The sequence below is a fragment of the Epithele typhae genome, assembly GCF_022376455.1.
Source record: "Epithele typhae strain CBS 203.58 chromosome Unknown BXZ73scaffold_4, whole genome shotgun sequence".
In the NCBI taxonomy this organism is placed as follows: Eukaryota; Fungi; Basidiomycota; class Agaricomycetes; order Polyporales; family Epitheliaceae; genus Epithele; species Epithele typhae.
The window spans coordinates 1,247,260-1,270,523 of NW_025954195.1; the positions used below are offsets into that span (position 1 = coordinate 1,247,260).

Genomic DNA, 23,264 nt, shown 5'->3' on the forward strand with positions numbered 1-23,264 from the left:
AAAGTTGGCGGGGGATGTCCGGTCATTCTGGAGCGCTGGCTGCTGCAGCTGGCGTTATCACACATTGATCGACTGTCTTCCCTTTCTTTGATCCCCTCCTCTCTCCAGCACGCACGGCCGTGAAAGCTATGTAGTACAGGGGTGTGCGGTAGCTATGGATCGGCCGGCCCGCGGCTACAGCTCGATGCCCTCGAGGTTCGTGCCCTGTGCACGGTCTCAGCCTGGCTGTCATCGGTGGCAGTCGTTGCAAATTGGCCTACCAGTTTCGGTAACCGAACAAAGACGTCCGTTCCTGGCGGGACCACCAAGTCAGCCAAGCTCCAGTGCGCGTTCAGATCGTCCACTCGCCGTATCCGTCCATGCTAACCATCTCCAACGAGCCTCCAAAGTACGTCGCGTAAATGTTGCTCATCGGGAGCCCAATTCCAATCCGCGGATGGGGGGTCGCCGCATGCATGTCCCCTGTCGGTTTGGGATACCAACCTCGGATTTGTTCCGACACTGTCGCTGTCAAGCCACGATCGCTGGAACTGGCGGTGCGCAACGCTCCCAGGCGGGCATCGGTTAATCTACTTGCGTTCCGTAGGTGAGAAAACGAGAACAGATCCGAGGGCGACTTGATATTAGGCGACACTAGACCTCCGCCTACGAACATGAAGTGAATATTGGTGGATCGGTCGGTCAGGATGTACTCGGACAGTGCACCCACCCTGATCAGAGATACGGATGCAGACGTCAACGTCGCTGGCAACTACAGTTGCGCGGATCGGAGGGAGGGTCTGCGCATGTGGGTGTTTCATACGTGTTGCCCTGAACGACTGGAGGTCGATCAGATGTGTATTCTTGCGACGAATGAGGAAGACACGTACGTTCTTGAGAAGTTCATAAATTATATACCTGGATTGTCATATGCGAGTGCTGGCATATATCAAGACGAGCTAGAACTTACTCCAAGTGTTCTCGGATGTATGCAAACTTGATGTCTAGGTGGCCGTCTATTAGAACCTGGGACCAAGAGACTTTGCTGTTGCTGCCTTCCATGCCGCGTGGACGGTCTTGAAGATAGCGCGTGCATTTCTGGATACAATCCTTGACCTTCAAATGTGTACAGATGACGCCTACATTGTCTCTTGACGGTGATGACTCGTCCCGCTCACGGACAGACTGGGTGAGTACAATATGATGTTCCGCCAACACGCGGCGTGATATTCGTGAGACCAGCATGCGGCGCATGAATGAATCCAATCGGTCTGGCTGAAGGTATGGTGATGACAGCGACATGCCCAAAGAGAGGTTTGGGATTACGGATTTGCTGAAGATGGGTTCATTCGTTTCACATAGCCCCAGCACATGAAAACACTCACTGCTCCGTTAGAATTCTCCGCAAGAACTCGCAGAATGCGTCATTCTCCGCAAGCGTAGTGATTTGAGGATATCGGCGAAACCTGGCATGTGTGTTACGGCGCTCGTCACATGGCTGGGATAGACGGCATACTTGTCGAACGCGCTCCGGTATAACTAACAAAACAAGCGGACCTGAGTTCACACCAACGCCCTCTAGGTTGAGTGACCCACCTCGTACACGGTATCCACACCTTCTTGCGTCACGACTGCATATGGCAGCGCTTGCATGTCTCGCAGTCTGTGGGCAATTCGGATGGGGAGCTCTGTCCGCACATAATTCGCGCTCTGCACGGGAAGTTAAGCCAAGGGCGGCCGCTGGCGTTCATATGACACGCACCTTAATCAACCTGTCCTCGTTCATAGACTTCCCGAAGAAGACCTACGGCCCTTTTCGCTAAGGGGGAACCAGTGGGCGACGAACCGGTGGACATACCAGTTGTCGCAGTGTCAATCGCGTGGCCGGCTTAGCAGCATAGGCTTCAAGCTGTTTGTTTTGATAGAAATGAACGGCCGATGAGACCCCCGGGAACCTTGAGGGCAAAGTTGTCCCAACAGGGCTTGCTGTAGAGGAGCCGGGAGAGCCCGGGAGGCGACGGCGTGGTGGAGTTGAGCCATGCGGGAGACAGTGGTCGGCAGTGCCACAAGGAGAGAGGCTGCAGGACCTAGAGTAGCAAGAATGGAAGCTGGAGGGGTGCGGGAGTCATGGTCGTTTCACGCAGGCCACCTGCCGCATCTGCCAACTTCGGGTGGTGTTACGCGCTCACGTGACCATCATCTTTCTCGGTGGCGTTGGCCTGACTCGCCTGCCACTGCTCTCTTGTCTCTGCCACCACGACCTTCTGCCGCCTTCAATCGACACCACATCCTCGCCATTTAGCAAGAATGAAGGGCAGATGTCTTTATGCCGTTTCTGGCTGAAGACACTAAATGCCGGCGGGACTTCGATGACTTTTTGAGTTCCTGAATGGACGTGGCCAGGCTTGTCCAGAAGCCTCTCAATGTTCGTTCAGCATTATAGTCGAAGCGCAGGGTGACGCACGGATTCTTTAGATACACTTGGTGCAGTTCAATACGGAGCTTTTCATTCAACAAGTCAAGGGATGAGCGACTCACCAGGATGCCAACGTGGCGCAAATGGCGGTTACTCCGGTGAGTCCACTTTCGCTCATCCCCAATGCCACTCCTCCATCTCAAGCTTGATGGATCCGGATTCAATTTTGACTCTTTAAACAGCTTGGAACCACGATGCTACTTTGCGGCCCGTTAGTCTCCCTCACCTCACCGCAAGGTCATTTATCTGAGCCACCGCATCAAGAACCTTGTCCGGACATCAGTGCTGAAGCGTATGTTACGAACCACCCACATTCATGGGGCCCACTTTCCATGTTGTTGCGATCCGTGTCGGCTATTCGGGGCTATATACAGGTTCCAACTCAATCGGTAACAACATGCAGACTTCGCCTTTCCTGTGCACACTGCAGAACTTGTACAATCCCTCTCCACCGATGACCCTGTGTTACACGCAGATGGTTCAGAACAACGGGGATAGTTGTATCCAAGAATGTCTGTGAGTACTTGTATATGCATCTGTGTTCACGTGGTTACTGGGGGTCTTGGCTGAATGGGAGAGCCGAACGGGGCGGCAATTCCCAGCACGAGCATTGAGTTCAATATCGGGCCTGGTTGGCATGATGCTGACACAGAGCTCTGTCCGTCAAGATGCTCCACGGCATGGAGGGGCATGTGAGCGGCCCTACCTCGCACTTGACCTGAAGCGGACTCCCGACCACAGGCAGATGACCGTCGCCGCCCACGTCTCCAGGTGCAGGAGCATCATGCGTTTCAAACGTCTCCGGCGTGCGCAAGAACTGAATGCCTTTCGCTGATCTGCGCGTGGATCGTAGATCGGTTCGTGCGTTTGCTCGTCTTCCTTCACTCGGACGCTGACCCCGACCAGCATGCCTGCGGCATGTCTGCAATGCTCAGCATGCAGATGTGGCATCTCTCGCCTGCCCATTCGCGCGCCCTCCGGTAGCGGCAGTCGAGACTCAATAGCCAGGGAAGATCCAAGGCGCCAGGATCCCAGCGGGCTCGGAGCGAGCGGCCTTCCTCCGACACGCGGAAGACCGGAGGCAGGCAAAACTGCAGGGCGGAAACGCTATTCCAGCCGGGGAGAACGGGGTACGTCGGCCTGTGTACGTATTCGTGGTGCTCAGGCTTCCAATTCAGAGGGCCCCGTAGCGTGAACGAGGACGGTCGTCTATCAGCCCATTCAAACGATAGAGTTCTTTGAGGGCTGTCCGTTGCCCACTGCCTCGGAAGCCCTCTCCAGTTCTCGCCCTCCCGCCCAGCGATATCGGACACTGGCGCGAAGTGCTAGGTGCGGACGGTCTGGACGGGAGTCTGAGCTGCTCGTCGTGTGAGCAGTTGGCTGGGGCCGCCCGCGGTCCCCGCCGAGAGCGACGGCTGGCGTGCCGTGGAGAGGGCGTTGCTTCCGAGATGATCCTGATGGGCGTTACAGTTGGGCCTCGTCCTGCACGGCCTGTGATCAGCCCGGTCTGGGGTGCTTCCGCGGACAGGTCCTTGCGCCTGGGGGCGTTGGCCGCGTGCAGGGCCAGTCTCGTCGCCCTGCGGAGAAGCTGGCACGGGGGCAACCCAGCCGGCGTCGGTGCTTGCTGCCCGCCGGAGCTTCTGGGGCCCCCCGAGCGGGGGAGAGCACGGGGAGACATCGGACGTCGGGCGGGGCACTGAGCAGGAGCCGGCCGTGGGCGATCGAGTGCGCTCCGGAGTGCGGGGGGGCGTTACTACCCCGCATTCGCTGCCTCTGCGATAGCCGCCCAAGATCAAAGCCACATCGCCACGTGAGATCGCTCTTTTTTTCGTACTCCGCCCCGTAATCCGTGTGCTATATAAGACCGACGGCCGACTAGACTGAACCCTATCCCGCTCTTTTCTTTCTTTCTTCTTTGTCCCATAGAGGTCTGTCGTGCATCCGTCTCTTCCTCCCGCTGCTCCCCGTGCTGACGATCGCCTCAGGGCCCCTCTGGCCACATAGAAATAGAGTGATCTCCGTCCTTGACGACCTTTCCTGCGTCTCGCCGCGCTCTACAAGACCCCCGTCCACATCCGCACCCATCACCCCTAACGTGAGTCCCAATCCCACTCACCCCCTCCACCGTCCTCTCATCCCGCCCGCCTGCGTCTCAGATTCCCAAGATGCCCGCTACCACCGCTGCTGCTACCCCCTCCATCCCCGACCCCGCATCCCTCAAGGCTGCCGTTGCCCCCGCCGCCGGCCAGTTTGACGTCTCGGGACTTTTCGTCGCCGACAAGGCGGCTCGCGCGTCCTCCGCGGCCGCGTTTGTCGCGCTCGTCCAAAAGGATGGCCCTTCCGCTGTCAAGTCCGTCGGCTTCACCGATGCGATTGTCAAGGCCCTCGCCGACAAAAAGTCCCCCTCGGCGCGCGAGGGTGCTGCTACCGCTGTTGCCGCGGTCGCTGCCTCCCCCGCCATTCGTGCGCTCGAGCCGTACTTCATCGACTCAGGCCTTTACGCCGCCCTCCTCGAGGCGTTTGCCGACAAGATGCCCGCTGTGCGCAACGCCGCGATCGATGCCCTCAAGACCTACGTCGCAGCCATGAGCCCTTGGGCGGCGGGTCTCGTTCTTCCCGCCCTCCTTCACGAGATCAAGACCGCCGGCAAATGGCAGCTGAAGACCGGCTCCATTGTCGTCCTCAACCAGCTCGTCGCCTCCGCTTCCACGCAGGTCGCGAAGCTCACCCCCGAGATCGTCCCTGTCCTGGCTGAGGCGATCTGGGACACCAAGGCGGAAGTGAAGAAGGCTGCGCGCGATTCGCTCGAAAAGGTCACCGCCCTGGTTTCGAACAAGGACATTGAACGCTTTATTCCTGCTCTCATCAAGGCTCTAATTAATCCCGTCGAGGAGGTCCCTAATACTATCTCCCTCCTGTCGGCTACCACTTTCGTTTCCGAGGTCGACTCCCCCACCCTCTCCCTCATGGTCCCTCTCTTGTCGCGTGGTCTTACTGAGAAGCTCACCGCTACCAAGCGCAAGGTCGCTGTCATCATCGACAACATGGCCAAGCTCGTTGATTCCGCCGTCACCGTCCGCCCCTTCATTCCCAAGCTACTCCCTGGTCTCATCAAGGTTGAGTCGGCCATGGGTGACCCCGAGGCCCGCAGCGTCGTCGCTCGCGCGATTGCCACCCTCCGTCAAGTTGGCGAGGTCCCTACCGGCGACGGCTCCGACCTCCCGCCGATCAAGCTCGCCGACGAGAAGCAGCTCGCCCACTCGCTTATCGGGATCTACAAGAAGGCCGGCGCTTCCCCGGTGCCTTCCGTCGCGGATGTCTCGACCATGTACGTCTCGCAGCTCGCGGTCAACCTCGTCAACAACAAGAACTTCGACGTGTCAGAGTGGCAGTCTCTTACGCCATTCCTCGCGTTCCTCACTTCCTCCCCTGAGCCCGTCCCCATCGTCAACGAGTGGGTTGTCAAGTCGGCGTCTGCTGGCGAGGACGAGGACGAAGCCGCTGATGACGAGGAGGAGGGCGAGGACCTGTGCAACTGCCAGTTCTCTCTCGCCTACGGTGCCAAGATCCTCCTCAACACCGCGAGTCTCCGTCTCAAGCGCGGTCACCGCTATGGTCTCTGCGGTCGTAACGGTACCGGCAAGTCGACGCTCATGCGCGCCATCACCAACGGGTATGTAATCTTACTTATCAAACATGAGACGTTCGTTGCTGACTGAGACAATCCACAGCCAAGTTGAGGGCTTCCCGTCACCCGACGAGGTCCGCACGTTCTACGTCGAGCACGACATCGATGGCTCGGAGGAAGACACTTCTGTTCTCGACTTCATCGTGTCCGACAAGCGCGTCCAGGGTAACAAGGAGGAGATCATCGAGACCCTTGCCTCCGTCGGCTTCTCTGACGATCGCCAGCGCCAGGCGATAGGTCCCTCTCTGGTGGTTGGAAGATGAAGCTTGCGCTCGCTCGTGCGATGCTCTTCCGCGCCGACATCCTGCTCCTCGATGAGCCTACCAACCACTTGGATGTCGTCAACGTCGCGTGGCTCGAGACCTACCTGACGAGCCTCACGACCTGCACTTCCATCATCGTCTCGCACGACTCTGGCTTCCTCAACAACGTCATCACCGACGTCCTTCACCTCAACCGCTTCAAGCTCAAGCGCTACCGCGGTAACCTGGAGGCGTTCATGAAGGCCGTCCCGGAGGCGCGTTCGTACTACACGCTTGAGGCGCAGGAGGACTACCAATTCAAGCTCCCTGACCCTCCCCTCCTCGAGGGTGTCAAGACGAAGGAGAAGTCTCTCCTCAAGATGCGCAAGGTCGGCTATCAATACCCCACATCTCCTGTCCAGCAGCTCTACGACATCACCCTCCAAGTATCTCTGTCCTCTCGTGTCGCCGTCCTCGGTCCCAACGGATCCGGCAAGTCGACGCTCGTCAAGCTCCTCATTGGTGACAACGAGCCGAACCGTGGCGGTGAGGTCTGGAAGCACCCCAATCTGGTCATCGGTTACGTCGCCCAGCACGCGTTCCACCACATCGACCACACCTCGACAAGACGCCGCTCGACTACATGCTGTGGCGTTACCAGACGGGTGAGGACTCGAGGAGATGATGAAGGCGAGCCGTCAGATCACGGACGAGGAGCAGCAGAAGATGAAGGAGGGTTCAACCGTCATCATCGAGGGCCAGAAGCGTCTCATTGACGAGATCCTCGCTCGCAAGAAGCTCAAGCAGTCGTACGAGTACGAGATCTCCTTCAAGGGCATGTCTTCGTCGGAGAACATCTGGATGCCCCGCGACGAGCTCATCAAGCGCGGTTTCGAGAAGGTACGTGTGGCGGTTCCCTGGCTCATCCGACAATTATTGATCGTGTTTGGGCTTTACAGAAAGTCCTCGAGGTTGACACCCGTGAGGCTCAGCGCCTCGGTCTCCTCCGTCCTCTCGTTCGTCGTGAGATCGAGAAGCACTTCGCGGACTTCGGTCTCGAGGCTGAGTTCGTGTCGCACAACACCATGCGTGGTCTCTCCGGTGGTCAGAAAGTCAAGGTCGTGCTGGCGCCGCCACCTGGCGCAGGCCACACGTCATCTGTCTCGACGAGCCGACGAACTACCTCGACCGTGAGTCGCTCGCTGCACTCATCAAGGCGCTCAAGGAGTTCGAGGGTGGTGTGCTCGTCATCACGCACAACCGCGACTTCTCCGAGTCCCTCTGCACTGAGGTCTGGGCCATGCGCGATGGTCGTCTCGAGGCTTCAGGCCACAACTGGGTGGAAGGTCAGGGCGCTGGCCCCCGCATCGACAAGAAGGACGGAGAGGAGGATGTCCAGTACGATGCTATGGGTAACAAGATCGAGTCCAAGAAGCAGAAGAAGTTGACGTCGTCGGAGGCCCGGAAGCTCAAGAAGGAGCGCATGGCACGGAAGAAGCGCGGCGAGGACGTCACTGACGACGAGCTCTGAGCACGTCGGTTGTCGATCCTGTCTCCCTCCTGCTGTTGTTCACTATGTGTACTTCTGTCGCTGTGTGTCGTCCATATCCGCCCCCCGATTATGTCGCATGTTCTGTAGTCTTGTATCTTAGCTTAGTATTACGATTACGACTTCATGATTTATGTTCTTCTCCACATGCTCTGTTCGATGCTCGGGTATGATTCAAGGGCAAGGTAGATTGGTAAAGTATGCGCATTGCATATTGGTGGATAGTGGCTTCATGTCATCGTTGTCGTTGAGACTTCGACCTGACCTTGTCCACAAAGTCCGATCCCCTGGGATCTCTATGTTTTACGTACCCCGTCCTCCCTGCTCTATCCGGCCTTCTGCCTCCCAATCAGGCCCTCAATGTCGGGGCGTCGCACACACAGTTGTGCGCGGAGCGCTCGGTCAGTCCGGGCCCCTAGACCAAACCGCCCAAATGTCAGCATCGCGCTCAGAGCGCGCATGTTAGCAATGCTAAGTTTGCGACGCAGTGTCATGTTCAATAGGCGATGATGGTGGCCATGGGAGACCCACGCTGTCGTTGAAGATAAGCCCGTCGTCGGCCGTAGCGCTCTCGGCCCTCTCTCAAACTCCCATCACCTCCGACCTAGGTCGCCCCCCACGCTCGTCGCGCACCGCGCCAACCAAACAGCATGGCCCTGTGTGGAGGAACGGGTCTTTCAGACCTCTCCGACGCATGCGTCCGTGGATTTTGGTCCGCAGTCATTCCCTTCGCCTTCGTCGGCTTCCTTCTACTTGCTGCCGTTCCCCCTGTGAAGCTTTGCTCCGTGCAGCCACCGCACCGCTTGCAAACTTCCTGACAGTGCATGAAGCCGAAGCTCTTGTATCGGACGAAAAGACCACGGAAGAAGAAGAGTCGCCGAGCGTCCCGCTCTGGCGCACTTTAATCCTCTCATCGGTATCGCTCGTTGAAACCCTTCTGTGGCTTGGAATTGGCTGCTACAGCCTCGTCGTGAACCAAGAAGAGACATGGAATGGTGTGCGCGATTTCCTCGTTGCAGTTACATGGTGCTTTGCTGCGCTCCGCCCAGTCGTCGTCCCGCCAGCCACGGCACCCCTCGACCTCGTCTGCCTATTCTTCATCCACTTCGTACTCGGAATCGTCACCTTCTTTGGGTTGCTGTATGACCAGTATGTGTATGAGATTCCGATTCCCGGTACTCTGCGCACCACTGTGTACATCGTCAACCTCGTTGCTGTAGCCGGGCTGCTCCTCCTAGTCATGAAGATGCCCTTGAACCTTCCTAGCAGTCAGGTGAAGAAGGAAGACATTGTGAGTCTTTCCATCTCCTCTCACGCGTGCATTTTGGTGAATGCCATGCGCAGGGCAAGACCGTTTCGCCGGAGGACTACACCTCTGTGTGGGGCTGGCTCTCCTTTACCTGGGTCATGCCGCTCCTTGAGAGGGGGACGTACAGTACGCTCAACGAGGAGGACGTTTGGGCCCTCAGTCCGACCATGCAAGCGCGCCCCCTCTACGCCAAGTGGTCGCGCTCCGCGTCCGGCAAGCTCCTCACGCGACTCTTGAAGGCCAACGCGCTCGACCTGACTCTCGACTTCGCCCTGACCTACACTTCTGTGGTGTTCAACTACGCCGGGCCGTTCTTCCTGAAGCGCATCCTCGACGCGCTCGACGACAAGACGCATTCTCCAGAGAAGCGCGCGCTCGCGTTCGTGTACGCGTTCCTTGCGTTCATCAGCTCGCTCTGCAAGGCCGAGACGGACCTGCAGCACCTGTGGTACGGGCGCCGCGCGTGCACGCGCATCCGGACGGAGCTCATGTCGTCTATCTACGACAAGGCCCTGAAGCGCAAAGACTTCTCCGGCATCGTGGACAAGGACGCGGCCGCGAACAAGAAGGCTAAGGCTCCTGGTGCGAAGGCGGACCCCAAAGCGGACGAACCCAAAGCAGGCGCAGACGTTGGCAAGATTGTGAACCTCATGGCAGGCGACGCAAACCGCATCGCGATGACGGTCTCAGCGATGTACTTCGTCTACGGAGGTACGTTGGTCCAGCCTCTGAAAAGACTCCTTCGTTTATTTTTGCGACCGCAGCTCCGTTTGAAATTGTCATCGCGTCCATCTTTCTCTATCAGTGGGTCCTTCGCGTTTCGTCGCTATTTCTGTGCGGCTTACACGACATTGCAGGCTGCTCGGGTGGTCTGCATTCGCGGGCTTCGTCGTTCTTCTGCTGAGCTGGCCCTTAAACAACTTTGTGGCCAACCGTGCGATCCGCATCCAGAAGGGCGTCTCGACTGCGCGCGACAAGCGCATGGGCGTGCTCAACGAGTTGATCAGTGCCGTCAAGTTCATCAAGTTCTTCGCTTGGGAGGACCGCTGGATCCAGCGCGTGATGGAAGCCCGTGAGGTCGAGATGCAGTGGATGATCAAGGGTGCGTCCGTTCGCCTGGTTGGGTACTCGTCTAACTGTATACGCAGGACGTGTCAACTCCGTGTGCTTCTCGCTCATCTGGACATGCGCGCCCATCCTCGTCTCCGTCACGGCATTCTTGGTGTACATCGCCCAGGGTAACGAATTGACCATTGGGACGGCCTTCACGGTATGCTGGTCGTATAATCATTGCCACCAGATCCCCACTTACGGTACTCCTAGGCCATTGCACTTTTCCAGATGATTCGCGCTCCGCTCAATGTCATACCCGCATGGATCGTGCAGATTTTGCAGGTATGTATTTACTCCGTGACCAGGAGCAATTGTTGACAAACTCGCAGTCAAAAGTTGCCCTCGACCGTATTGCTACTTACCTCGACGAAGATGAGGTCGACGAGCAGGTTTCTACTATCAAGAAGGGCCGTGTCCCTCCTTCAGCTGAGACTGAGCTCGGCCTTGGCATCGTCAACGGCTCGTTCAAGTGGAACGAAGTTGAAGACAAGAAGGAAGACAAGGGCAAGGGCAAAGCCAAGGAGCCTTCGAATGGGGCGAGCAGCGTTTCCGATGAAACCGCGACCGCTGTCGACGAGACCGAGTCCGTGCTCGCGGCAGCGACCGACCACCGGTTCGAGCTGCGCGACATCAATATCCGCTTCCCTGAGGGCAAGCTCACCGTCGTCACTGGTCCCACCGCGAGCGGGAAGACCGCGCTCCTCATGGCGCTCCTGGGCGAGCTTACGACGCTCGAGGGCAGGATTGTCATGACGAAGAACTCGGCGCTGGTGGACGAAAATGGCTTTTCCCATACCATTTCGTACGCAGGACAGACGCCTTGGTTGCGGCACCAGAGCATCAAGGACAACATCATGTTTGGCTATCCTTTCGACGAGGAACGGTACAAGGCAGTCGTCGAGTGCTGCGCTTTGACCCCTGACCTAGAAATGCTGGAAGATGGAGACGCGACTGAGATTGGTGCTCGGTCAGTCAACTTCCGCTTTGCATAGGGCATACTCTGACATGCAGTCTTGCAGTGGAGTCAGCTTGTCTGGTGGTCAAAAGGCTCGGTGAGCAATATAACGTTTCATACGTATGCAGGTTACTGATGCATGTCTATAGAGTGGCGCTTGCTCGCGCCGTATATGCTGTAAGCCTTGGAAACAACCCCATACCTGTATTATCTCAACGTGTGCTGCACAGCGTTCCAAATATGTTCTACTAGACGACCCGCTCAGCGCCGTCGACAGCCACACTGCCCGGTTCTTGTTCGAGAAGCTCTTCCGCGGTCCTCTTCTGGCCAACCGTACGGTGGTAAGCAGCTGCGCTTGCATCCATCGATGTTTTTGACACTCCCGATTATGTAGATCCTGGTCACTCATCATGTCGAGCTCGTTCTTCCCGGATCGTACTACCTCATCCGCATGCTCGACGGCCGCATTGACACCCAAGGCACTATTGCCGATCTCCGCGCCAGTGGGGTGCTCGAAGACATCGCACAGGTTGAGGAAATCGAGGCGCACAAGGAGGAGCAGGCTGTTGAAGCCGTAAAAGAGGAAGAGAACGCCAATGACGAGATCGACCGAGAGGCCACCGAAGCAGACGATGCTGCTCCAGCGAAGGACAAGAAGAAGCCGAGGAAACTGATCGAGGAAGAGCACCGTGAAACGGGCAGCGTCAAGTGGAGCATCTACAACACCTACTTGAAGGCTTCGTATGTGGTTTCCGTCATACGCTAATGTTACTCTCCTGACGCTTATCGCAGATCTTACTATACCTGGGCGATCCTTTTCTTCCTCATCATACTAACTCAGATCCTTGGTGTCGGTGAGAAGTTCTGGATTAAGGTGAGTAGGTAGCGCATCTCTCTGTGTGCACTCGCTTATACGCCGCTTGCAGACGTGGGGTGAGGCGTATGGTACTGGAAACAGCACCACCCCGCCAGTCCATGCCTCGTCGTACTCCTACAGCCCGTTTGCGGAGAACCAACAAGTCCTTGACGACGGACTCTCGCACTTCCACCACACTTCCATGGCAAACACACCAACCATATCGCTGACGGCCACGACCCACTTGCCTTCAGCACAAGAACATCCGTACTTCTACATCGGCATTTACGCGGCTATTGCGCTCTCCGCTGGTATTGTCAACATCACTGGTGTTATCACGCAATACACCGGCGCTCTCAGGGCCTCCCGTATCTTGTTTGAGAAGCTCCTTAACACTGTTGTCCGTGCGACGATGAGGTGGCATGACGTCACCCCGCAAGGACGCATGCTCAACCGCTTCAGCAAGGTATGCCACCATGACCAGCAGTACAATATCTTGTTTAACATGAAGTTAGGATGTCGAGACCGTTGATTCGTCTTTGGCGTCGACATTGCAGCAGGTCAACCAATCTCTGGCGCTTTTTGCGGTGTCTATGTTGACCGTCATGTCAGTCGCTTCATTCTCTTGCCGGGGGAAATGCAGCTGATAGAATTTCCTATATAGTGTGGTCTTCCCTGGGTTCATAATCCCTGCGGTTTGCCTCGGTTTCTTCTACCGGCGCTGTGCAATTGCCTACCTCAACACCGGCCGCGACATTCGTCGTATGGAGTCGAACACGCGCAGCCCTATTTTCGCTAACTTCAGCGAGCTCTTGGAGGGCATCGTGACTGTGCGCGCATTCTCCGCCGAGGAGCGCTTCCTAAACGACCTGTTCACGAAGGTCGACCTCACGACGCGCATGTGGTACACGTTCTGGATGACGAACCGCTGGCTACTCCTCACCTTCGACTTCCTCGGTGCGACGGGTATCCTGGCCACTACTCTCTTCGCGCTTTCGGGATATGTTGACGCAGGATTGGCGGGTGTATGTATCACGTCGGCCATGTCGTTCACCATGAGCGTGTACTGGGCTTGCCGCTTCTGGACTGCGCTGGAGCTCGACCTGAAGTGAGTCACCTGATACAAACGCTAAATGTAGCGGGCTAACATCCATGCTCGTAGTTCTGTCGAACGTGTGGTCGAGTATCTCGACCTCCCTCAGGAGCCTTCAGCAGTCATTGAGTCTAACCGTCCTCCTGCGTACTGGCCGTCATCCACGAGCTCGAACAAGGACTCCATGCTTGTAGTGGATGACCTCGTGATCAAGTACGCTCCTGACCTCCCGGCCGTACTCCATGGCATCTCGTTCTCCTTGAAAGCCAAGGAACGTATCGGGTTGCTTGGAAGGACAGGTAGTGGGAAATCCACGCTCGCTATGAGCATCCTTCGCTTCGTGCGTCGCCCTCCTTCTCCCTCCGCAGTCCGACTTCACGCTGACGGTTCCACGCCAGGTTGACCCGGCGAGTGGGAAGATCTTTATCGACGGTGTCGATATCAGCAAGATCGGGCTTCACGACCTGCGCTCTCGGATTGTGCGTTCGATAGATCGTCATGCTTCGTTGCCTTGTCTCTGACTGGAACCACAGACCTTCATCCCTCAGGACGCAACCTTGTTTTCTGGAACGCTGCGTGAAAACTTGGACCCCTTCGGTGAGTGATGTCGACAGGATGAGCTATAGGGCACGATCTGACCAATATGCAGATGAGCACACCGATGCCGAATGCCTCGACGTCCTCTCCCGTGTGCAAATGCTCACCGACTCTCAGCTCGCCTCCCAACGCGCCTCCCGCGAGGCTTCCCGCGAGGCCTCCATTCACGAAGGCGAAGAGCCCTCCCGCCCGGTCACGCCCGCCTCCGCTTCCACGACGGCGACCGAGACGGAGGGCAAGACGGTGATCACGCTCGACACCCAGGTCTCGCCCGGGGGCACGAACTTCTCGCAAGGCCAGCGGCAGCTGATCGCGATGGCGCGCGCGCTGCTCCGGCGGAGCGCGATCATCGTGCTCGACGAGGCGACGAGCAGCATCGACTTCGCGACGGACGCGAAGATCCAGGCGACGATCCGCGAGGAGTTCGGGGACTCGATGCTGCTCACCGTCGCGCACCGGCTCCGGACGGTGATCGACTACGACCGGCTGATCGTGCTCGACAAGGGCGCGCTCGCCGAGTTCGACACCCCCGCGCGCTGCTGCGCAAGGAGGGCGGCATCTTCCGGAGCATGTGCCTCAAGAGCGGGACGTTCGCCGAGCTCGAGGCCGCGGCGAAGGCGAAGGAGGAGCGGGACGCCGCGCAGGCGCAGTAAGTTAGGGCGGTCGGATTCGGCGCTGGGGATGTGTCGTACATATCGGTTCATGATCGTATCTCGGATGTGTCTAGCAGACGGACTGATCCTCGAGACACCTACTATGTAGAGGAGGTAGAGATGTTACGTGACTTTTCTGGATTACCTGTTTCGTCCTGCGTATTGCGCACAGCGGCCGTAAGCATCACAGAGTCATCGTCAGAATGTGCGGTGGAGAGCACGCATACAGAGACGAAAGAGTAGTGGTTCTCCCCAACATCAATCCGATCGTGGCAGAGCCAACCTCATTGTCTTCAAGGAATTCTGCATTGGTCTCAACTCCTCAACCCCATTTCAATGTGCAGAGTAGAGCACACTACCCATGATGTCCGGAAAACGCAGGGCACGCGAGGGGACCGGAGGGGATAGACAGAACGTTGTATTACACTATAACTTTACAAGCTTCCGTTTCAACTGTTCGTCACAACTTAGTAGTTGCTGTCGGTAACGACGACATCGACCTTCTCTTGCGCGTGGCGCTTGGCGCGCTCGCGGTCGACGAAGTCGAGCTGAAGGGCAAAGCGCAAGTCAGAAACCGGAAAGGGCATGCGGCGAAGAAGGGGGAACGTACGCCCTTAGTCTCGACCATGCGGTCGACGAAGGCACCTGCGAAGCCGGCCATGATCTCCTTAGCCTTCGCGTGCGAGTCGGGCTTGCCGTTCGCCGCGACGTGCTTCTCGTACGCCTTAGCGGCCTGGGGGAACGGTGAGCATGGAACGAGGGCAGTGGGGAGGAGAGAGCACGCACCTCGTAGGAGGCGGCAGCGGCAATGAGCTCGTGCGAGAGCTCAGCCTTGTGGGGGGCGTTGGTGACCTGCACGGGAGGGCGGTGAGTACGGAGCGGGTTGAGGGCGGCGTGAGATGCGAACCTGGTCGTAAGCCTGGGCCTCGTCGGACTCGTGGTGGAAGAACCCCATGGTGTCGTATAGTGTGGTAGTGGTGGAAGATGAGAGGCGAGTGGGGGTGAGTTGGGAACTGGGGAGAGCAGGAAATGGAGGGCAGGTTATATGCTGTCGGGAGAGATCTCTGCCAGGGGCATGGATGAGGGCTATTTTTAGCGCACCCCCATTCCCGACTTCGCAACGCGGACGAGACCGCGCTGAGCAGCGCAGTCGTGGATCATCACATGCCGCCGCTGGGGCCTGGCGGTCGGTGCCCCAGGGACGGCGGAAGCCCAACCTCGTTCGTCACTGGCACCGCAACCCGGCATTGGAATCCAGCCGCAGATATATCCATCACCCTGCGCGCTGTCGAAGGCGAGACGGCCCACGATGGCGACATTCATGGACTCTCCAAGGCGACAGGAGAGACGGAGGACCAGTGCGGGAACTGTACACAGCGCAGGAACTTGCCGTGCAGCTTATCGGTCGTGGGCGGTGGCGTTAGGGCGGGTCGATTATTGCTCTGTCGTCAGTCGGCTGTGTGCTGTCGGCATCGTCTCCCTCGCTGCTCCACGTCCGCCGACGGCACTGGATGGGAGGTGGCGATCGCCGCGCATCGGAAGAGCAAGCGTAGTCGTGTCCCATGTGATGGAGATGCATTGGTTGCCAGCATTTGCGAGACCTACTGGCGACAGCGACGGTCGACTCTGTGCAGCCGGTCCGCGCACCGTCGCACTCGACAGCGGGCATTGTGGGTCAAAGCCTACAAGGTGGAACGCTGGATCTGTCTGCACTTGATCAGATAGCGTCGCACACAACAGTCCACGGATTGGGGCAAGTACATACACTCGGCCCGGAAGTACCAGTGGTTCACTTCATCTCGTGCGAACGTTGTTGGCAGCATGTCTTTGCCAAGCCGGAACGCGTGTATTCATACGCACGTTCAAGGACCCCTGCCCAGATCGAGTGCGGTCAGCGGGATTCGACAAACTGGGGATAGAGCCACGGAGTTTCAGAGCGACCGAGAGAATCGGAGGGGTGTACTGGACAACAAGGCCGTGAGTAGTGGGACACAAATTCACGGGAGCGGAAGATGAACCGATGACGTCCGTGCGATTTAAATATCCGTCGGTCCTGCGTAGGAACGGCTGGAGAGAGCACGGAGAAGTTGGATGTCGTGACTGTCCGAGTCTTGGCCGTCGGAGTCCACCGCCAAGCCGGGTTGCTTATTGCCAGCCACGCAGGTGAGCCGCCGAGAGTGACGTCACGGGACCAGGCATGGGCATGTGCACCGGGCGAGCGGCGCGGACCTTGCGTGTCTTACAAGGTCCTACTCCAAACCCTCCTTCGTCCCCTCCAGCTGCTGGCCCAGTCTACTCAATCTCTCTCTCTTGTATTATATCTCAGGAACACACACCCCTATGCCCCAGTCTATCCGCAGCCACCGCGATTCAACACAACCTTCATCTTCCAGCAGACAGGCAACTCTCCTCAACGCCGACTATGTGGACGTCAAGTATGTTCTCGCCCACTCGACAGCCATGCGCGCGTATATAACCCTATCTTCACAGGCATATGCAGCAGTTCGAAGAGGCGCTGCGGGATGACGATAGTTTGCTCGACCTCACCGTCCCGAACAGTCCCGTTGTTACCCCAATGCACCTGTCTCCGCCACCATCCTCGGGCATCGCGTCAGGAAGGTGTCTGCCCTCTCGGATTTTGCCCCTGTAAACTTGAAGGTCAAGAAGTGAGTGTTTCATATACTTCCTAATCGTTTCACGCATGCTCATCATTCGCGCTTGAGGCGGAAACGTCTCCCGCGAACCCCGCGCAAGGGTCGCGAGTGGCTTTATCTCATTCTAAGATGGCCGCTGCTAGTAAGTGCGCACATTGTGTTTGTCTCACTTCATCAGCTCTGAGCATCTCTACAGAGCCTGATCTTGCTCTTCATTTCCGTCCAATTCGGCATGTACGTCCTAATCCGACAGCTGGTCAATGCCAAAGAGTGGGCATCGGCATGTATGTCATGCACATTGCCCATCGGACCGAGACTGATTATGTGCAGGGCGCGGCCGGCGCGGTGTCCTCCGTAAGAGATTGCGCCATGCTCGGTCATACCAGGTAAGTACTAAAGACAATAGCTGCTTCCACTTTGTGCACCTCTTCTTACCGCCATGAGTAGGACTGGAAGGATGCTGCACTGGCTCTGGACGAATTCATGCACTTCGATGATTGGAAGTTGATGGACGAGGACATGTACTACGACTGGAAACTGGTCAGGAAGGTGCGTAAGCTTCCACTCTGTCCCGCATTCCTCGGCGTTCAAGCTCCCGACTGGCACGTTCAGGTTCGTCGGTCCCTTAAGGCTCTGCGAGAGAAGAAAGACTCTCGTGGGCTTTTGGGGGTGCTCGAGACTTGCATTCGGACCAACTTTGCCGGCGTAGAGTCTGCTAGGTGAGGCTTTCTGGCGAGAGAGGGTTGTGTCGCTTTGGCGTGCTGACGCTTGCGATTCAGGTTATACAGCGAGGTGTGTCTGCAACAAGCCATTGGTCATCAAGAAATACTGACCCGTTTACAGACATTCTACGGCACGAAGACATTGATTGAGAGCGAGTGGTTTCAGCATACACATCCTGCCCATGATCGTTGACCTCAATTGCATCAGGTTACATTGACGAAGTCGAACAGGCTCTGGTCTATATCCGAGAAGCAGCTGACATCTCAAATGAAGAGAAGAAACGTTTCTTCAAGAGTGCAAATGCGAATTTGGGAACATCTGCTCTGTGCCTCTCGGGCGGGGCCTCGTTTGGATACTGTGATTTTTCTCCACCAGCCGCTCTTTGGCATGCCAAGCTGATCGGCTGTCTGCTCCCTAGATCACTTCGGCGTTGTGAAAGCCTTCCTAGATCAGGATCTGTTGCCCCGTGTGATCTCTGGAACCTCCGCCGGTGGCCTAGTTGCGGCTCTCATCGGCACTCGTACCGATGCCGAATTGAGGGAGCTTCTAGTTCCGGAGCTGGCAAATCGCATCACCGCTTGCGAGGACTCATTCAACATTTGGTTCCACAGGTTTTGGAGCACAGGCGCCAGGTTCGATAGTGCAGCATGGGCCAGGAAGGTACGCACATAATCACGCCGACCGTATCGGCGATTCCCACTGACCCGTCCCTGCTACGCCATCTAGGCGTGCTTCTTCACTCGAGGCTCGATGACGTTCAGGGAAGCGTACATGCGAACGGGGCGCATTCTCAACATCTCTGTTGTACCCGCCGAGCGTCATTCGTAAGTTTGCATTGGTCCGATCGAATGCTATGTCCCAGGGGTGCTCACTGAAAGCCAGACCAACGAAGCTTCTCAATTATATCACCGCGCCTGATACTGTTATCTGGAGCGCACTGCTCGCTTCTGCCGCTGTTCCCGGCATCCTCAACCCCGTGGCTTTGATGCAGAAGACGAGGGAAGGGAACATCATTCCTTGGAATTGGGGTAGCAAGTTCAAGGATGGTTCTCTGAGGTCCGTGGAAGCCTCGAGGTTGTGAGCGGCGCGCTGAGGTCCATTGATTCTCTAGGGTGGACATCCCGGTCCAGGCACTCAATCTCTACTTCAATGGTGAGGGAAAAGTTTGGAGCGGTTGTCATCGCTCTCACCTTCTTGCGACAGTCACGCACCCGATCGTTTCACAAGTGAATCCGCATGTGCACCTATTCTTCTTTGCGCCTCAAGGCTCTGCGGGAAAGCCTGTGGCTCACAGCAAGGGTAAAGGTGAGTCATTTTGTCCAGGTTTGAAGACCCCCTCGTTAATCGAAACTATTCCAGGATGGAGAGGCAACTTCCTTCTATCAGCGGGCGAACAGTGGTTGAAGTTAGAGCTCACGAAGAACTTCAAGGTTTGCCGTTTTCGCGGGACTTGTTTCCTCGCCGTCAGTGAGCTCACACGACGGACAGCTTATTCGGGATCTTGATCTTCTGCCACAACTGCTCGGCCAAGATTGGTCCAGTGTATTCCTCCAGCGGTTTGAGGGCTCTGTGACGTAAGTGGATGCTGCCATTGTATCAAGAACTGCTCTCTTATGTTTGTTATTCACAGCATTTGGCCGCGCACACGGTTCATGGTGGGCTTCATTTCAACTTACTGGACACTTTTCCCATGCTAACCTCATCAATCAGGATTGGGTTCACATTTTGAGTGACCCAGACCCTCCGGAACTGGAGAGGATGATGAGGATCGGACAACTTGTGACCTGGCCCAAGGTAAAAGCAAAGTTTTATACTGACTCCACGCCTTTATCGATTGCTCAATTGCTTCCACGCACAGCTTCACATGATCGCGAACCGTCATCGCCTCGAGAAGCAGATATTCTTGGCCGTCAAGCTGTCGTCGTGCACTACAGAGTCGCGGCTCTCTGGTCGACCGTTCCACCGCTAAAGTCGAAGTTTCGCCACAAGAACGTGCCGTCCCCGTCCCTGTGACTGGGACGAAACTGCCAACGTTTCTGTCCGTTCCAAACGTGGATGAATCGCCATTGCCCATGGATACGGACCTGAAACTCTTATGATCAACGGGAACGGACGGACGTCTCCAGGTGATCTCGCGTCGACTTCCCACTACGGTGTACTGGAAGAGATTGCCGTCAACACCCGCGCCTCCACACCGCGCCACCGCTTTCACCGAGGCTCTGGCCACCGCGGAAGTGGCGACTTCGGTGGGGCGACGCCCGACCCGCCCCTCCGCCGTCGGGGGGCGAGACGGACGGGTCTGTGGAGCGGCGCCCGCCGTCCGCGCCGCCGCCGCACACGCACCACTCGTCGAGCCTGCTCCGGCGGTTCAGCAAGACGAGTCTCCGGTCCGCGTTCAACTCGTTCCGGCGGTCGTCGCGCGCGTCCCCCTCGGCGGAGCTGGAGCAGAGCCGACGTGGTCCGGGGACAGCTCGTCGGACGACGAGGACTTGTCGTTCCTGCGCGGCGGCGGAGCGTGAGCATGCGGTATCCGTCTGCGCTCGAGCTGCGGACGGAGATGGCGGACAGGCACAGAGGCAGGGGCCGTCGGAAGACGACGACTTGGATCTGGACGCGGGGCAGGCGCAGTTGGACCAAGATATGGATAGCTAGGATGGTCGTCGTTTGATTCGTCTGAGTTTGGTTTAATGCGACGTGTACTTTATATATCATTAATCTACGTGCGTCTTGTATTCGCAAAGGACTCTGTACCAATTGTGCACTTGCAGATATTCACCGTGGTCGAGCCGTTCCCGTGACTTGGGCGTCGAAGCGCCGTGTCGTCGGAGTGGCGGGAGGAGCTTGCGTGCCTCCCCTGCACCGGCTTGAGAGAATACTACCATCTTGACTCCTCCTCCGTTCGACTGACTCCCTCACTCCTCTAATCATGCCGTCGTCTCCCAACATGGAAGATCAGCCTGCTCATGCCCCCGCAGCGGTAGGGGGTTCCGGCCCTGACCAAAACGCGATAGCAGCAGCCATAGAGAGACGGCTACAGGAACAGCAGCACCGCGGCCTCGGCCTCAGCGACCGCGAAGAAGATGGCGAACTTTGACGGGAACCACGAGAGCGGCAGGAGTTCAGGCGGATGATCGACCCCGGTATCCTCAGGCCCAACCCGCGGAACGTCGCTCTGGAGTCCCTGCAAGTACATATGCTTTCCTCCCATCTGCGTGCGCCGCTGCGTGCGCGCGTCTCCCGCCCCGCCGGCGGCGGGTGCGTCTCCGACGAGGACGAGTGGCTCACGCGCGTGTCTGTGTGCAGACGCTGCTGAAGCTCGCGGACAACATCCTCGCGGAGCCGGAGAACGCCAAGTACCAGCGGTTCAAGTCGACGAACGCGACGATCAAGCGGACGCTCATCGACCCCAAGGGCACGCTCGAGTACGCGCGCGCGGTGAGTGGCGAGCGTGCTCTCCGCGTTGTGATCTGTCGGGCGGCGGCTCACGCACGGGCTCGCAGATGGGCTTCGCCCCTGAGGTGCGTGCCGAGTTCCGCGGCTGCGTCCCTTCTCTGCCCGGGGTCCCTGACGGTCCGCGCGCACAGGTGGAGAAGTTCCAGCCGTTCTACGTGTGGAACAAGCGGCACGCGGAAGACCTGGAGATCGGCGCAGCCATCATCAAGGAGGCTCTCGAGCGCGAGACGGTGAAGGAGGAGCAGACGCTGCGCAGGCGGGTCGAGGAGAAAGCGGCGCACGAGGCCGCCGTCGAACAGGTGCGTGGCGCACGGCCGTGGCCCGCGGCGGTTCGCAGGATGCTGACGGGGACATCGTGCTGTAGGTGAAGAAGGCGTTCTACGACGACCGCAAGGGCCGGTCCATCCTCGACGAGCGACAGCGGACCGCGCGGGCGGCAGCAGAGGCACGGAGAGCGGCGGGACTGTCGCCTGAGCCGCAGCCCGCCGCCCTGTCGCCTCACCGCACGCGCAAGATGCCGGGCACGGGGCAGACGCTGTCGGGAGAAGCCCCGAAGGACGACGATGCGGCGGGAATGCGAATGCATGACGAAGAGGATGAGGATGAGGAAGAAGACGAGGAGTAGACGGGGCGGGAGCGCGGCGGTCTGCCTTGCCGCCTGCTACGGACCGCCGAAGTGTGGTGTCCAGACGATGTTGGGTGTAATTGTAGTCAGTCTGTGCGGATGCTCGCGCAATGTACAACGTTTGCAAGCCTTGTACCTGCGTGCCGTTGCCACGTGACACTACCGCAGCACACCAGGATTACCGCAGGTACGGTTCCTTCGACTCCCGCACCGTCCAGTCAACTGAATGCGTGATCTGCGCCAGCGGCGGCGCGAGCTATATCAGCCCTGTACACACGAAGTCGCCTCGACGGGACACTCTCCCTCTCCACACAGAACAGCCCAAACCCTCAGCCTATGGATCGCTCGGCGAGAGCCCAGGCGGCCGCGAAGGCGGCAGAGAAGCGTAGGGGCGACGTCCCCATGTCGTGCAGCAGCCTCTACATGCCGCACGATGGAGATCACGATATCCGCCAGGCGTTCCGCAAGATCATACACAATGTCGTCTCTACGCACAAGCGGGACGATGGGATACGGTATCTAAAGGTACGCTATCAATCTAGTTACTCGGCATCGTGGGGACTGAGAGACGAGCCACTCCCCTGGGGTGTCCGAGTGCAGACAGTACAGCGACTCGCGAGTGACGCCGCGAAGGACCCAACGCGTCAGTTCCGACGCAACAACGACCGCATTTCCGAGGAAGTTGTGAGGCCGAGCGGTGTGCTTGAAGTTCTCCTTGAGGTGTGTAGTCATCTCCGTGCGGCGTATGTATGTGATCTGCGTGTGCTAACAGGTGTTGGTAGATGGGGTTTCGAAGCGTCGTAAGCCAGAAAGAAACGCCATGATGACGGTGCTGACGCAATGTACCAGGTCAAGAACAACGATGAGTACTTCAGCCATGCCGGCGGTACTCTCAACAAGAACCTCCGCATCGGTATCACCATGCTCCAGGAAACTCTGGAGTGCGAGGGACCCAAGCAATCAGCTGATGAACACAGGCATGAACAAGAAAAGGCAGAAAAGAAAGCTGCAGTAGAGACTCTGCTGAAGAAGGTCAGTACCGCAACAACCGAATTCCAGTACTAGTCACTCATCGTCGTCTGGCTTCAAAACCCCAGATCAAAGATGACCGGATATCTGTCCGTGCCAGAGTTCAGCGGGAGCGACAGTCCGGTCAATACGAGAAAGGCATCCCTCCCCGCTCGGGAACTGTGAAACCAGGCAAGATTGCGACACTTCAAGGATCCGATGCGAATCCATGTACATCCTAAGCATGATACATCGTTCAGAGGGCCCTATGGATCATGCGTAGGACTGCAG

General features: G+C 57.8%; 6 protein-coding genes across 6 annotated transcripts; 5 read left to right on the forward strand and 1 right to left on the reverse strand.

Annotated features, from left to right (window-relative positions):
* Positions 1–174: 174 nt before the first annotated feature.
* Positions 175–2,019, reverse strand: BXZ73DRAFT_87754 (alpha-ketoacid dehydrogenase kinase; the record flags this gene model as incomplete). Its single annotated transcript, XM_048024705.1, has 12 exons — positions 175–204; positions 261–292; positions 349–645; positions 710–818; positions 870–897; positions 950–1,312; positions 1,365–1,445; positions 1,496–1,518; positions 1,576–1,689; positions 1,742–1,783; positions 1,838–1,934; positions 1,958–2,019. The coding sequence occupies 12 exons, from the start codon at positions 2,017–2,019 to the stop codon at positions 175–177; spliced, it is 1,278 nt and encodes a 425-aa protein (XP_047882251.1).
* Positions 2,020–4,620: 2,601 nt separating this feature from the next.
* BXZ73DRAFT_97469 (armadillo-type protein) lies at positions 4,621–7,916 on the forward strand (the record flags this gene model as incomplete). The annotated part of the gene is made up of 6 exons (XM_048027379.1): positions 4,621–6,128; positions 6,187–6,343; positions 6,403–7,050; positions 7,088–7,285; positions 7,345–7,503; positions 7,557–7,916. The coding sequence occupies 6 exons, from the start codon at positions 4,621–4,623 to the stop codon at positions 7,914–7,916; spliced, it is 3,030 nt and encodes a 1,009-aa protein (XP_047882252.1).
* A 668-nt stretch (positions 7,917–8,584) lies between these two features.
* On the forward strand, positions 8,585–15,173 carry BXZ73DRAFT_87756 (multidrug resistance-associated ABC transporter; the record flags this gene model as incomplete). Its single annotated transcript, XM_048024706.1, has 22 exons — positions 8,585–8,636; positions 8,711–9,225; positions 9,279–9,954; positions 10,008–10,047; positions 10,101–10,345; positions 10,392–10,513; positions 10,567–10,638; positions 10,686–11,323; positions 11,376–11,408; positions 11,461–11,488; positions 11,542–11,652; positions 11,706–12,052; positions 12,104–12,185; positions 12,238–12,633; positions 12,683–12,774; positions 12,832–13,275; positions 13,330–13,600; positions 13,659–13,739; positions 13,794–13,857; positions 13,910–14,375; positions 14,426–14,506; positions 15,152–15,173. 22 exons carry the CDS (start codon positions 8,585–8,587, stop codon positions 15,171–15,173), a joined length of 4,878 nt encoding a protein of 1,625 aa, XP_047882253.1.
* A 1,677-nt stretch (positions 15,174–16,850) lies between these two features.
* On the forward strand, positions 16,851–19,856 carry BXZ73DRAFT_97472 (acyl transferase/acyl hydrolase/lysophospholipase; the record flags this gene model as incomplete). The annotated part of the gene is made up of 20 exons (XM_048027380.1): positions 16,851–16,945; positions 17,001–17,129; positions 17,234–17,306; positions 17,361–17,448; positions 17,495–17,550; positions 17,612–17,713; positions 17,777–17,883; positions 17,944–17,956; positions 18,008–18,074; positions 18,161–18,244; positions 18,306–18,547; positions 18,614–18,711; positions 18,770–18,943; positions 18,999–19,039; positions 19,091–19,192; positions 19,247–19,317; positions 19,376–19,461; positions 19,518–19,542; positions 19,598–19,681; positions 19,746–19,856. 20 exons carry the CDS (start codon positions 16,851–16,853, stop codon positions 19,854–19,856), a joined length of 1,848 nt encoding a protein of 615 aa, XP_047882254.1.
* Positions 19,857–21,014: 1,158 nt separating this feature from the next.
* Positions 21,015–21,965, forward strand: BXZ73DRAFT_97473 (uncharacterized protein; the record flags this gene model as incomplete). Its single annotated transcript, XM_048027381.1, has 5 exons — positions 21,015–21,074; positions 21,191–21,322; positions 21,388–21,405; positions 21,472–21,639; positions 21,705–21,965. The coding sequence occupies 5 exons, from the start codon at positions 21,015–21,017 to the stop codon at positions 21,963–21,965; spliced, it is 639 nt and encodes a 212-aa protein (XP_047882255.1).
* Positions 21,966–22,367: 402 nt separating this feature from the next.
* On the forward strand, positions 22,368–23,215 carry BXZ73DRAFT_97474 (uncharacterized protein; the record flags this gene model as incomplete). The annotated part of the gene is made up of 5 exons (XM_048027382.1): positions 22,368–22,490; positions 22,566–22,685; positions 22,748–22,765; positions 22,815–22,997; positions 23,063–23,215. The coding sequence occupies 5 exons, from the start codon at positions 22,368–22,370 to the stop codon at positions 23,213–23,215; spliced, it is 597 nt and encodes a 198-aa protein (XP_047882256.1).
* Between the last annotated feature and the right edge of the window lie 49 nt (positions 23,216–23,264).